Genomic DNA, 13,864 nt, shown 5'->3' with positions numbered 1-13,864 from the left:
TTTATTCTTGTACAACAGTATAAAACCTCTTCAAACAACCATTTCTTGTTTAATTCTTTATCTCAGTTCACAGTCAGATCAGTTCCTCATTTTTACATCCGTTTGAGCTGTGACAGTTTTATCTTTGATAAACAGCAAGTGATCAGCACATTATTTATTGATTAATCATTGTCTGCATGCTGCATTATGAAAGCTTCAAATAACTAATCAGTTAGTCTCAGTGAATTATCTATTTATGGTGCTTTGGGTAGAATGAGAGTTATTTCTTTATTTGGTATAATTCTGAAAGTACTAGACGGGGATAGGTTAGTCAGAAAGCCCCTCCTTTAGTTTCTTGCACACTGAACAACATATAAGGTGGAAAAGGTGGAAGTAAATTAATTTCGACGGGTTTCGTTGAACTTCTCTGAGAAAGAACGTTTCTATAATCTGGCCTGCATCCCTGGAAGCTTCTTGCTGAACCAACCAAGGTAAGAGATCACCTGAAAAGTGAAGTTATTCGATTTCTACTAATGTTTGGTAATGCTTGTTTTTGTGGACTATGTCACTCCTCTTTAGAATGACGGGTTTATTTAATTAGGTTATTTTTGTCCGATATTAAAATTTCTATGACAAATTAAAACATTAATGAGAAACAGAAGAAACATGTTATTTCTTGACAGCACTGGTACTGAATGAGACAACGATCGGTTAAGAGACCTCTTCAGGGTGACACTTTCTCTGATAATAACAGTTTATATTGCTAATTGTCAGTAGAAAGGGACATTAAAGTATCTGCATGTACAGAAACACATGAATCAATGTCTTTGCTATTAAAATTCACTCTGACTTGATGTTTTTTCAGAAAAGATCAACAGAAATAAACCCTGTTGTTCCAAACAACAAGTTGACCAATCAAGTACCGAAGGTGAAGCTTTTCCATCCGTTGAGTAAGTCAGAGGTTCTTATTGTTGCAAGTCAGATAAATCTAATTGTGAAGGAGTTTCTCTGAACATCATCATGAGTCAAATGAAATGATAGGTAAATCAGTCTGATATGAAGTTGTCACTAGAACAACTCCATATTCATACTTCAACATAAAGTTGCTGCACATCAGATGCAGTTAGTTGGCAATCACTTCTTCTAAAGGGAATTAAAGCTACTTCTGCCTACTAATATCTCTTTGCAGAAAACTGATGCACACATCAGTAAAAATGAATAAAAACCAATGTTTCTTTTGCCTCTTGTTGTCTATTGCCACCTTAAACTTAGACTAATTTTATTTGCAGAGGTAGAAAGAGTCATGTTTTATGGTACTATGTTTAAGCCAAAACAATAAGATGTGTTTTGTAAGGTATTTCTTCTGTATTTTACCAACACAGTGAGAAAAATATGATAAAAGATGGATGCATCGGTTGGGTCTAGATGTACAGTACAGACCAAAGGTTTAGACACACAGTTGTGTCCAAACCTTTGGTCTGTACTGTATGTATGGTACAGATGACATTATTATCACTTTTAAGTGCAGATTTTTACCTGTCAACAATAACAAACTTTATCTGACACTCTTTTGTAAAATATCTTTGAAACTGGTACGCATGGCATCATAATCCATACAGAAATGCACAGCCTGTAATTTTACATCATTTATCAAATTCAGTCTGCACAATAAGAGCTAAATGTCTGAGAAGAAAATCTAGTGTCACGTTAGATTGCACCATCAACAAAGAGGAACGTCTTTAAAGTCTGCCTCATCTCTTTTGCATAACTTAATCGGAAAAACGAGCAAAGAGCGATCTAAGGTAAAAACCCTTATGAAAACTTGCTTGATTGAAATCTAATGAATTTGCCTGTGCCACCAGATCTGAACTGTATAAAATGCGCTAAACGCGGCACGCTGCATCATTTGAGAAGACCTGCAGCAGCTGGAGCCTTTGAGAACCAACTGCTGCTTTAGCAAAACTGATCATCCAACAACCTGAATAACAATTTCTAACGTGGACGAGAACAAAGGTAGCAAAATTATTTCTTATTTTTACATCTGGATAGATTATTGCTGTGTCACTGCTTACATTGTTTGATAAGGAAAGAATTGTTGTTATCTGACTATATTTTTCTGTTTTTCTTTTTTTTTGTGAAGCGTTATTTCCAACATCAATTTTATCTGTTCAGTTTGTCTCATGATTGTCTAATAAGTGTTTAGATTGATTCTTTAACAACAGACCATGTTTGGTAAGACTATTTTCTAATAGGTCATTATTAGAGCCTTTAAATCTCGACTAAAAACACACATGCTTAGAGTTGTATTTAAAACATGATCAATTACAAATTTAATGATGACACTTGACTATAAGTAATGTTTTGATTGTTGATTCTATGTTGCATGACTCTGTTTTGTGCTTGTTGTGATGTAAAGCACTTTGAAATGCCTTGCTGCTGAAAAGTTCTATACAAATCAAAATTGATTTGATTTTATTTTGATTAGACCAGTTAAATGATCTATGAATATTGCAAAGTTTTGTTTTTTTTCTGTAGAAGTGTTACATAACAAAATTTACCAAATGGCCTCTTCTAAGTAAGCACACTGAATATGCAGTGAAAAACTAGTGACAGAGGAAAATAGCTTCCTTACTAACACTGTGGTCCAGATTCTGTTAAGGTGCTTTAAAGCATTCAGCCATCAGACAGAGTCAAATTGTAAAAATATGAAAATTATAAAAAAGTTTTTTTCTTCTTCATCAGGAAATGATGATGATGAGGAACGTGCTTCTTCGTTTGCCATTTGTTCTGCTCTGCATGGCTGCTGTGTTTGAGGAGATCAACGGAGGCCCAACTTATGAAGACTTCAAAAATAATCACATCGAGGGAAACGCAGGTTTACCTGGCAACACGTACGATGAAAAATGTACAACGGGGATTAAAAGTCGTGGCATATTCATAAAACATAACAACAAACAAACATGTAAGCCGATCAATACGTTCATAATTGGTAGCGAACAATCAATCAAAGGTATTTGTCAATCAAAAGATACGTATACTGTAACTGATCAGAATAATCAGAATAAACCATTCATATGCAGTATTGAAACGTTTGACATTATTAAATGTAAGGAAAACAAGAGTGTAAAACCAGTTCGTAAAAGCTGTGAATATAACGGTACTTTTCACCAGAAAAGGCATGTTGCTGTTGCATGTGAAAATGGTTTACCAGTGCACTTTGAAAAAGATCTTGTTAATTGTGATAAAAAAGCAGAAAAATCCGCTTGAAATTAACTATCCTGTGATCCAGGACATGACTTTAAATGTGACAATTATGAGCCATTTTATTGTCTGTCAAATTCATATAAAATGTGGATAAAAAGGCTTTTCCTGTGGACATCTATTGTATCATCTGCTATAATTTGCTTTTACAGAATCACCTGCATGCAATTAACATTTCATTCAACTTTTCAAGTTGGACATTCTGTTTGCTCTACAGCATCCAAAAAATAAACTTGCAATGCCACTTCTAGTGTCTGTTTGATTTCTTTACTGAAAATGTGATTTTTTTTTTTTAATAGGCTATAAATTAAGGTTTGAGAGATCAGAAACAGACAACCACTAAGGGCCCAGTTCTGTTCATTTCTTTTGAACAAAATGTGAAATGTCAAATTAAGTAAATACTGCCCTCCAGGTTTGTGATAGGGAAGATGATTAGCCCTGTCATAGCTTGTAATGCAGTCAGCATGATCAGAGCAGGCACTCTTTAGTACATTAAATGTAAACTAGACACTTTTGCGATTCCAAAGCCTCTCAGCAGCTGCAGCCAGCAGGAAACTGAAGAGCCAAAATGCTGTCAATTTAAAATTCTCAGAGATTACTGAATAATGAATGAATTCAACTCAATTTAATTAGAAAACTTTCTGTTGAAAGGACAATCTGGTGTTAAAGATACAGTAGTTATGCTGTATGCAGATGGTTTCTCCAGGATGAATGATGTGGTTTGAAGTCAGTTCTTAGAGACACAAAACTAAAGAGCAACTCTGGATTATTTACTGATTTAGTAAAGCATTTATTATGATCATTTATAGTGCAAGACCGTATTTTTTCTTTAAAGCTGTTAGTCAGTATAGAAATCTAAAAATAATCCAACTTCTTTAAACAGCAGGTCTATAAGAGTAAGCACATCTTAAAATCATTTTCATATTTGTAAGCGTATTTTGTTTAAAAAGAAAAACGTTTTAATCTGTAGATGTTTAATTTATGTACAAACATTTCTGTATGTACTCTCTGAAGACACATACAGAAAATGCTGACTAACAGTTTTGAATTTGGCGCCCTTATATGTTGCATTGCATATAATGCAAACCCTGTTTTTGTGCCTCTGTGTAGTTAGTTTTGTCATTTTGTGACCCTCACACCAACTCTAAAATAAGGCAGGCGTTTAAATGATCTAATCTGCCACTGCTGTGTTTCACACATTCACTTATTAATAATCGCAAAATAAGCATGAAACCCAAAAACATGATACTGTTCAGACTGAATGTTCCGTTCTTTGTGTGGAAAATGTTTAAATTTTTTTTTTTTTGGAGTTGAACCCTGACGGAATAGCGGAGTTGTTGTCAGTCAATTGCCATGGCAACGAATCTACGTAACCTACACAGAGAGCGAGGAAAAGAAGAATGAGAGTTGTTTTTAGTCATTCTTAAGTTATTTTATGCGTTATTTACCCTTTGCTGTGTCGCACTGCACTAAATTAATTAAACCTCCAGGTTTTGTCTCGTTCTACTGCGGCGGCGCTGCTTTGAATAGAAAGTAAGACAAATCTTTTTGGCCGCCAGCATTGTGCGCATGCGCAAAATATCCGGACGTAAACAATAACATGAGTCGCGTGTCTATAGTTACGCTCTTGCTCGTTCCCTGTTCATTATCCTGAACGGATCGTGGCGGTAATGCGCTAAATTGTTGTTTGTCAGGGTGAAAATAAACTTTTGGAAGCAAGCTACGATGACACATGATGGAGAGCACCCGATTTGTTTTCTTCTTGCTTGCAGGATTATTACATAAAGGTGAGTTTATGCGTCGCTTTTTAACCGTACAGTGCGACGACCGCTTTACAGGTTTGTCCCGACGCTTAAAGGGTATGTTTTATGTGCAATTCATTCACTCTGTTCGGATCGGATCCGTTCTTCCGGTGCTTTGCAGGAAAGCGCATGCGTGCTAAAATATGACCAATGAGGCTACATTTTAAATATGTCATAACTAACACATTTCTAATCCAGACAATGTCTTATCAAGTCAATAATATGATGAATGAATTTCAGGGACAGCCATTGAAATCTTCTTTGCTTTCCAATGTTTCCTGCAGGTTTTACAGCTGTGGTCCAAACCCAGCACACCAGGATAGCAGAAGTAGGAAAAGATGCTCAACTCAGCTGTCAGTTTGTGGCTATTAACAGTGTCCAGGAGGTCACGTGGCAGAAGGTCTTGGGGAGTACGAAGCGCGACGTTAGCACCTACAACCTCCTCTCTGGTGAAAAAGTGTTTTCACCCTTTAAAGATAAAGTTCAGTTTGCATACAGCAAACTTAAGAACAACTCCATAATCATCAAGAATGTAACAGAGCATGATGTGGGATGTTATCTCTGCCTGTTCAACGCCTACCCTATGGGAAATGTGACAGCGGAAACCTGTCTGAGGTTTAATGGTGAGAACCTGAACGTATCATAGGTTAGCTTCTATAGCTAGATGTTCATGGTGACGTCTGTTCTCCACACAGAGCTGCACGGACCCTTCATTGTTGTCAGAAGATCCAAAATTCCTCCAGGGTCACTTGTGGCCTGTTCAGCCACAGGTCAGCCGGCTCCCACCGTGACACTGAGTGTGGAAATGGTCTGCCTCTACAGCACCAGCTCAAAGACCAACGCCAACGGTACCATCACCGTCACCACCACAGCTCTGCTTCCAGCTGTCAGCAGCACACTGGTTAGATGTTCAGTGGAAGTGGACTTTACTGATCCCAGAAAGTGTCTGATCACCGTTCCTGGAGTCGGACCGATATCCGGTAATAGTCAGGAGCTTCCTAATTCTCTCATTTGGTTATCAGTTAGTGACTGATAATGCCTTTGTGATTGTAAATATTTCAATCTAATTTTGTTTTTTTCAGGTGAACAATCTCAAGTCGGCAGTAAGTTTGTGCTCAGATCCCCACATGTTGATTTTTCCCTTTGTTCTGTTGTTGAAACACGTTTCATCTTCCTGAAGAATGGATGGCGACTTTTACATTGCTGATGTTGCTGTTGTGCATATGTTTTTGTGGGCTCAGAAGGAAATGCCAGAACAGGTACTTCACTTCAGACAATGACTCTGTTATTGTTTTGCCAAGTTAACGCCCAGGAAACATTTTGTTCTTGACTGTTTCATTGGGTTCCTTTAAGTCACAGAAAGGTCACTGCAAAGGATGTGGGAACTGTCACAGCTTGACGCAGACGATGAGATGTAAGGATTTCACTCCTCAGTTACTCAGATATATTTGTTTCTATTCCATTCCAGGCTAATATGATCTATTCCGTATGTCTTTAAAAGAGCATCAGTTTCAAAGTAACACATTGTTTTAAATGTTCTAGGTGTGGAGAACTCCTCGTTACCGAAGAGACATCTCAGACCGCGAACATCTGAAAAACAGAGACAAACCAGCGAGTCCCATCCATAACCATGACAACAGAGACCCAAAATTTGAACTTGCTTCTTGCTAAATAACTGCAGCTGTACGTTTTGTGGCCCGGATCAATTTAATTAGAGGCATTTGAAGATCTTACGCAATATTTTCTCTTGTAAAGCAATAAATTATATTTTAACCGATGGTGAAACTGATCCTGGAGCTGTCAGTGTTTTTCACTGTCCTGTTCCTCAGTCGGTATAGTACTTGTGACCGCTCTGTCTCTCTGTAACGATACGAAATACGAGACAGATCATCTGTGAAAAAATCCTCTGTCTTCTCCTGATGCCATCTGGAAGCATCACTGTTAATCGCAATCTTTTGTAGAAGAATCAAATAGAAAACTGGAATCCCCAATTAGTCCTAAGTGTTTTGTATCAGTGCAGAATAAAAATAGTAAAACCTATTAAAAATGTTAAGCGCAATTCATGTGTTTTATTTTTAGCATTCAAATACAAAAGGTCTGAGGAAAAAGCGATGGAGTGTTTGAGTTAAAACACAAACTTTAAAAAAACAACAACAACTATAATATGGTTTATAATCAAAAGCCATCTGTGAATAGATTCATAATGCTAAACTGAGCTTATTAAAAATAATCCTCGTTCAGTTTAAAGCGATATTATAACCATTTGTCATGTACTGAGTTACTCAGTGACACCTGAAGTATTTTATATGAATTATTGCATATGAAGTATTGTATATGGAGTCTGTACAAAAGAAAAATAAACTTTCCTGTTAAGCTGAACGTGTCTCATCTTTTCTGTCATACGTTACTCTCAACCCATCCAAGGTTAAACTATTCTAATTTGTCAATCTGCTAAAGCTGTTAAACGCAAAATCAAACTGGATATATTGGGACCAAGGAACTTTTTTTTTTATGAATGATTAATAATTAACGAAATATCTAATTACTGTAGAGCAGTTAATAGGTGTTCTTAAAATATTAAATAAGTAATAATACAAAAGAAGGGTTGCTAAAAAAAAAGTGATGTAACATTTGATTTTATTTCTGGTTGTGAAAATATGCACAAATCCATCCAAACAGGTGGAGGTGGAGCTTTCTGTTGTAAATCTTCCGGAAAAGCATTTCCAGTTGCCTATTAAACGTTGATCTTTTGGGGTTTTCTGGAGCTGAAGGAAAACACCAAGTCGCAGCTGAAGTAATGAATGATGGTGCTTATCATCGATACTGACCAGCAGTAGTGGAGTGAGTGAGACCTCGAACCAGAACCAAATGACTAATTCAGAGATTTCATGTGTTAACTTTACTTTGGGTCATTTCTCCGCCTTCAGCTCTCCACGTTTTACCACGTTGCGAGGCATCGCCACACATTAGACACATGGAAAGAATGTGTCTAGTTTTCTGTCTTTTTACCTTCGGAGGATCATTTCAGAGAGGTGAGAACAAACACTGCTCGAGCTTTTAGTACACGAAGTTGATTTTTTGTTTTGTTTGTTTTCTAATTTATTCCTATGATGAAAACATGCCTGCTTGCTATTCATTCATTCATTTGTTCATAAATAAATGCGCTCCGATCTGAATTAACTCCTTCGGTACTCTGAGATCTGATGATTTGAACGTAACAGAACCGTTCTGTAGTTTAACTACAGAAACAGTTCGGTTCAGTTCTAACAATGGTGGCACGGAGCCAACAACACCTCTGAAGCATCTTCTGTTATTTGACTCTTACTACGGTCATTAAACCGAGGGGAAGGAATTCATGTTTAACCTACTAGGGAATTAATTTCTCAAATAAATGTACTTCTAATAGTTTTAATGCTGCAGACTTTTTACTTGTTGAATAATATTTTGTTATAGTAGCTATAGTAACGTGACACTTCAATTCCCATCTGCTGAGCCTGGTGTAGTTTATCTTCATCAAATACTTTTTTTTTAGGTCTTTTTTTTTAAATTATTGAATAATAATGCTGCTGGGTTTAGTTCACTTTTCACAGATAAAAGTTAGGTCGAGAAGCTGTTTTAATCACATTTACTGCAGTGGATTACACAATAGTGGATGCAAGATCTTGATTGTCCAGCTTCCACTTGGGCAGGTGTGTTTGCATTTAACTGACTTTTAACTGCCAACCAGACAGGAGGAACTGGGATGTCAACACTACAGGAACAATAGACCCTGAAAAACGTGTTTAATCACAATAGCACTCCCAACGGAAACATAAAAAGCTTCACTTTGACCCGAGTCGCACTAAATGAAAGACTCAGACTTGACTTAGACTCTGGTTTTAGGACTCAGATCTTTGAAACATTTATGTCTCGTAACATTTGTTGCACTAAGCCTCTGAAAAGAACATGCATTCATTTTTAATGTGGTTCACTTATAAACATCTTAAGGATGATGTTGCCTTAAGTTTTTTTGGACAGTCAGCAGACTGTTGTTGTTGAGCAACAGAATTGCTTCATAAGGAACAGACAAAGAAAGGCCATAAGTCAGACGTTGCTTAACTTCACCAAGATTAACTGTGAGAAAACAAGACAGCATTGTGTTGTGAGAACCTAACACTTATTTACACTGATAACATTTTCCTGCTGTCTGTTTTCTACCTTTAGAGGCTGCCTCTCCTCACTGTTGTAACGTTGCCAAAAAGTCCTGAATGTGACTTTGGCTTTTAATGTCTGGTCTTACGCATTATTAAGAGCTTTATTTGTATTTAAATCAAATGTTATCTGTAGAAAAACACAACAGATTTCTCACTGTAAGGCTTTAAAGAAATGAGTAAAAAAATATTTTACAGCTTCTAGAACCACATTAAGCTGCAGGAAGTCAGTTCTGACTTATTATTTGTTATATGATAGTTGAGGAATGTTGGTTTTTAATAACAAGGCTTCAGTCCATTGAGATTCTCAAGCTTGTTGAGGCAGATCTCCCTTTCAGTTCCCACCATAGTATTGTGACCAGATTCTGGTCTAGATTTTGTTGATACTGCAAAAAAAATATCCCAAATTCCTCTTTTTATAAAAGTGCTCTCTCAAAATTCTAATTATTTTATCGACACATTTGATTAACATCATCGAGCTGTGACTTCCCGGCTAAAAATCCAATGGAAGCAGCACTAGTTAATATCCCTGCTTAATGAATGACATTGGGGGAATCTTTTTATTATGTCCTGATAACCAGGACGTGTAAATAGATTATTACAAATCTATATACAGACAGCCTGTTCAATGAAATCTCCACATCTGTGTTTTGAGGAACTAAGATCTTATTGAGGGTTTTCACATCTTAACGTTTTACTTGGGGCAACCAGAGGAAAAAGAAGAAGTGAAGTAGATTCAGTTTCCTTCTTAATATAAAGTTGCGACAAACTTGGTTGTTTCTCAATCCTTGTGACGTTCCATCCTAAGAACATACAGAGAGAGTAAATCAAATCATGCTTATGGAATGATACATGATATAAATAAACATATCCTGATCCATTTTCTTTGATTTTGTCCTGCAGGTCTAGCAGTTTTGATCCAAACCCAGCAGACGGTGTTGGCAGCAGTAGGAGAAGATGCTCCTCTCAGCTGTCAGCTCCTGGAAACTAAAGACGTCCAGCAGGTCACCTGGCAGAAGGTGTTGGAGAAAACAGAGAGGAATATTGGTTCCTACAGCCAGTATTTTGGTGAAACAGTGAATCCTGGATTTAAAGATAAAGTTCGGTTCACAGAAGCTGGACTGCAGAAGAACTCTATAGTTATTAGGAACGTTACAGAGCAGGATGCAGGATGTTATCTCTGTCTGTTCAACACATACCCTGATGGAGCTCTGACAGCTGGAACCTGCCTAAAGGTTTATGGTGAGAACTTGACTGTATAAATTCAAAAATACTTTATTCATCCCAAAGGGAAGTTAAATGTTGTCACTCATATTGTTCAGGCTTCTATAAACCCTCCGACTGGAGACAATCTTTCATTGTGTAACAGTCTTGTGAAGAGGATGTTCAGGATTGTCCATCATTTTCTTGATTTAGTTACAAATCCTTCTTCATATCATCCTTTACCAATACTCCAACTGGGTCTTTGTGAGGCCTCCTTTTCAACTGATTTGTGGTTACAGTTGAGGTATTTTTTTAAGCTTTTTCAATGTTTGGCAGTAACTCCCGTTGTAAGCCGACTTCTTGGTGTGGTTGGACACAATGACAAAAACCCAAAAGGAAATCAGTAGGAGAAAAACTGCTTACAAACTGCAAAACAATCAAAACCAGAAGGAAATGTTTTGTTTTGTTTTTTCTTTTAAATGTTTCTGGCAGAAATGGAGGAATGAAACTTTTTAAAAAGTAAAAAAAGAAACAATGGTATGAAAGTCGTAGAGCTACTCCAACATGCTTGCATGTACCAAGAGGATTTACAAGGTTCATTTCTATAACTTAATATCAACCATGATCTCTGTTCTCTCCACAGAGCTGCATGGACCCTTCATTAACGTCAGCAGATCAAACTCTCCTCCAGGGTTGGTGGTGACCTGTTCAGCCACAGGTCAATCTGTTCCCATGGTAACGCTGACTGTTCTCCATCAGAACCTCAGCTTCTCCGACTACAACACCAGCAGAGAGACCAACACCAACGGTACCGTCACCTTCACCACTACAGCTCTGCTCTCAGCTCTCAGCAACACACAGGTTGGATGTTCAGTGTCAGTGGACTCTGCTGCTCCCAGAGAGCTGCTGGTCATCGTTCCTGGACTCACTGAGACGTCTGATGAAGGTGAGGAACTTTCTAAGACTCATTTGTTTTTTATTTAGTCACTAATGATGTATTTTTGATTGTAAATGTTTGAATCTCTTTTACCAGGTTTGAACAAACAATCAGAGTCAGTTTTCAGAGGGTTCAGTAAGTTCATGTTCAGATTCTCACATGTTGATTTTTCACTTTGTTCTGTTGTTGAAACACATTTCATCTTCTTCCTAAAGGATGGCCACTGATTGTTGTATTCCTGATGGTCCTGATCTGTATTTGTGTTTTACAATTCAGAAGAACATTTCAGAAGAGGTACTTTAATTAAACAGTGTTTTTATCGTTAATGTCTCAGATTTGATTTGATTTAATAACTAAATTCATTCACAGGAATATGAAACCTTCAGAAAACGCCACAGACAATCAGAAGTAAGGATTTTATTTGTTCATTCCTCACAGATGGAGATTTATCTCATCTTTTGCATTCTCTATTTCCTGAACGCTATAAGGCCGATTCATTTCTGTTCATTTTGTTTTTAGTTCAGACAACTCACCAGTGTGAAACAGAGACATCAAACTACAAACATCTGAGGCAGAGACTAAACAGCAACTCCCATCCATCACCATGACAACAGAATGACCTCGTTTGGATGTAGGATTATACACTTTTATCCAAAGATGTATGAAAAGCATTACATATATTTTATGCACATAATGTGATTTCATAGCTTGATGAAATGACCCTTGGTTTTTACAGATGTACTGTTCAGATCAAAAATGACGTCAAAGAACTGTAACTTATTGGTTGCCACGGAGATTCCAGAGTTTTTCAGACATGAATTTATGTGTCAGTCCATCACAGCAGGAATGTTATTGATCAGGGAATCACATCATAACAAGATATAGAGCTCAAATGAGTAGATTTTACAAAGACAACAATTTCTGATCAAACTGAAACAAAACACTTAAATTTCAAACTTGATATTGATGCTAAGAAAATAATCTGTTATTTTTGATACCCAAGTGACAGGGTTTTTACTAGCTAAGAAAGAAAAATTAAACGTATTCAGGAGCAAGTCTGCAATTAGCATGTGGCATTAGCATGTGGCATTAGCATGTGGCATTAGCACATTAGCGCATTAGTATTCAGCATAAGTTTCTTCCCTTTCTCTTTTTATCAAGCAGCTCTGTTTTTTACCTTCTAGATAAAAAGACGTTTATTTTTGTTCTGGTTGAACTTGTTTGCAGCAGCTCATTGACAAGATGCTGAGTTTCTGTTTGTTGTTGGAAGAAGTGCAACAATGTGAACAAATAGGTATTGGTCTTTCATTATCAATTTTATTTTTCAATCATTTCTTTTTCTAGTACTGATTGTGTTTAGATATTGATTATTTTGACGACCCTAGTCGGTTAGGCGGTCAGAAGGTTGTGGGTTTGATTTCAGTTTCCTGCCATTGATGGAAGGAAACTTAAGTCCAAGTTGCCTCTTGATCTACGTATGTGAATGTGTGCATTAGTGAGTGCCATTGGGCAAGTGGAGCTGAGGTGTTTACCCATATGAATAATGTAGAAAGTTAGTTTTAACAAGAAAACGTGTCTCTGTGAACATTTTGTCTCAAGATATTTCAAATAAATAATACAAAAACGGTCGCCAAGCAATACCCTGAATCTTTGAGATGAAATATATAGATTCTTCTGGATTTCAAACTATGCACACATTCATCCATATGTGGAGGTAGAGGTTCAAGCACAAATGTAGAAAATGCACTTTGATTTCAGAAAGTTATGAAGGAACTCAGATTTTACCTTTATCAAATCTGACTGAGAAACGTTTCCAGCATTATAAGCTGAGCTGAAGTTAAACACCAACTTACAGCGAAAGTAATGAAGGATATTTACTGTTATTATTTAAACTCAGGGAAAGTATATGAGTGAGACAGAAGAAGGAAATTTGATGGATGGGTTAAAATAATTAATATTGTATCACAGAGTACTGTATTAGTCATGATTCACCTGACTAATACAGGTGAATCATGTATTAAATAAAGCTTTTAATTTATTTTTATTATCATTAGACATTTTTTTGCATTTTGTTGCTACTTTTATGGAGAAAAATCTCAATAAGTATGGATGTACATTCCATCTCTAATTTACATTTTTTATCAATTGCAACTACTGAACGCTGTCTGTAAGTTTTGATGACCATTTTACTCATTAAGATGCTGCATTAAAAAATATTGTTAAATATTCATTTCACTGTGTGTTGGTTTTTTCCTCAGTTTCCTCTGCGTATTTATTTCCTGCTCCTAACAGTCTTTTTATCTGTAGTTCTTAGTTCTTGGTTTAGTATGAAAACTTGTATTTTCTGTTTAGTTGTTTTTCTCACACTTTTCTGTTCTCTAGTCACCCTTTTAGTTCTAATCATAATCATTTCTTAAATTTCTAGTTTGCTTAAATGTCTGTCAGTCGTTTCTTCAGCTAAACTTCAGTTCATTGTCTTTACAGCTGCAGCC

The 13,864-nt window shown here is 36.6% G+C and overlaps 2 protein-coding genes and 1 long non-coding RNA gene across 6 annotated transcripts; all 3 read left to right on the top strand.

The window, feature by feature from the left end:
* The first annotated feature begins 865 nt into the window (after nucleotides 1-865).
* Nucleotides 866-2,850, top strand: LOC122827441. Its single transcript, XR_006370064.1, has 3 exons — nucleotides 866-929; nucleotides 1,842-1,992; nucleotides 2,722-2,850. It is a non-coding gene; the product is annotated as an uncharacterized LOC122827441 (long non-coding RNA).
* Nucleotides 2,851-4,578: 1,728 nt separating this feature from the next.
* Nucleotides 4,579-7,101, top strand: LOC122827440 (OX-2 membrane glycoprotein-like). 4 transcript variants are annotated; one of them, XM_044110417.1, is made up of 7 exons: nucleotides 4,579-4,642; nucleotides 5,327-5,665; nucleotides 5,738-6,022; nucleotides 6,125-6,145; nucleotides 6,223-6,301; nucleotides 6,396-6,456; nucleotides 6,585-7,101. In XM_044110417.1, the coding sequence occupies exons 1-6, from the start codon at nucleotides 4,594-4,596 to the stop codon at nucleotides 6,439-6,441; spliced, it is 819 nt and encodes a 272-aa protein (XP_043966352.1). In that variant the 5' UTR covers nucleotides 4,579-4,593; the 3' UTR covers nucleotides 6,442-6,456; nucleotides 6,585-7,101. The 4 variants fall into 4 exon arrangements, with proteins under 4 accessions (XP_043966352.1, XP_043966350.1, XP_043966351.1 ...); XM_044110415.1 differs by lacking the exon at nucleotides 4,579-4,642 and adding an exon at nucleotides 4,758-5,078 and having other exon boundaries at nucleotides 6,402-6,456; XM_044110416.1 differs by lacking the exon at nucleotides 4,579-4,642 and adding an exon at nucleotides 4,764-5,027.
* A 660-nt stretch (nucleotides 7,102-7,761) lies between these two features.
* On the top strand, nucleotides 7,762-13,602 carry LOC122827439 (OX-2 membrane glycoprotein-like). The gene is made up of 8 exons (XM_044110412.1): nucleotides 7,762-7,883; nucleotides 7,970-8,074; nucleotides 10,136-10,474; nucleotides 11,079-11,381; nucleotides 11,469-11,507; nucleotides 11,588-11,666; nucleotides 11,742-11,780; nucleotides 11,892-13,602. Exons 2-8 carry the CDS (start codon nucleotides 8,017-8,019, stop codon nucleotides 11,911-11,913), a joined length of 879 nt encoding a protein of 292 aa, XP_043966347.1. The 5' UTR covers nucleotides 7,762-7,883; nucleotides 7,970-8,016; the 3' UTR covers nucleotides 11,914-13,602.
* Nucleotides 13,603-13,864: the final 262 nt, after the last annotated feature.

Source organism: Gambusia affinis, linkage group LG24 (genome assembly GCF_019740435.1).
Source record: "Gambusia affinis linkage group LG24, SWU_Gaff_1.0, whole genome shotgun sequence".
NCBI classification, from domain to species: domain Eukaryota; kingdom Metazoa; phylum Chordata; class Actinopteri; order Cyprinodontiformes; family Poeciliidae; genus Gambusia; species Gambusia affinis.
The sequence above is the reverse complement of the archived record's forward strand: the minus strand, read 5'-3'. Positions and strand labels throughout refer to the sequence as shown.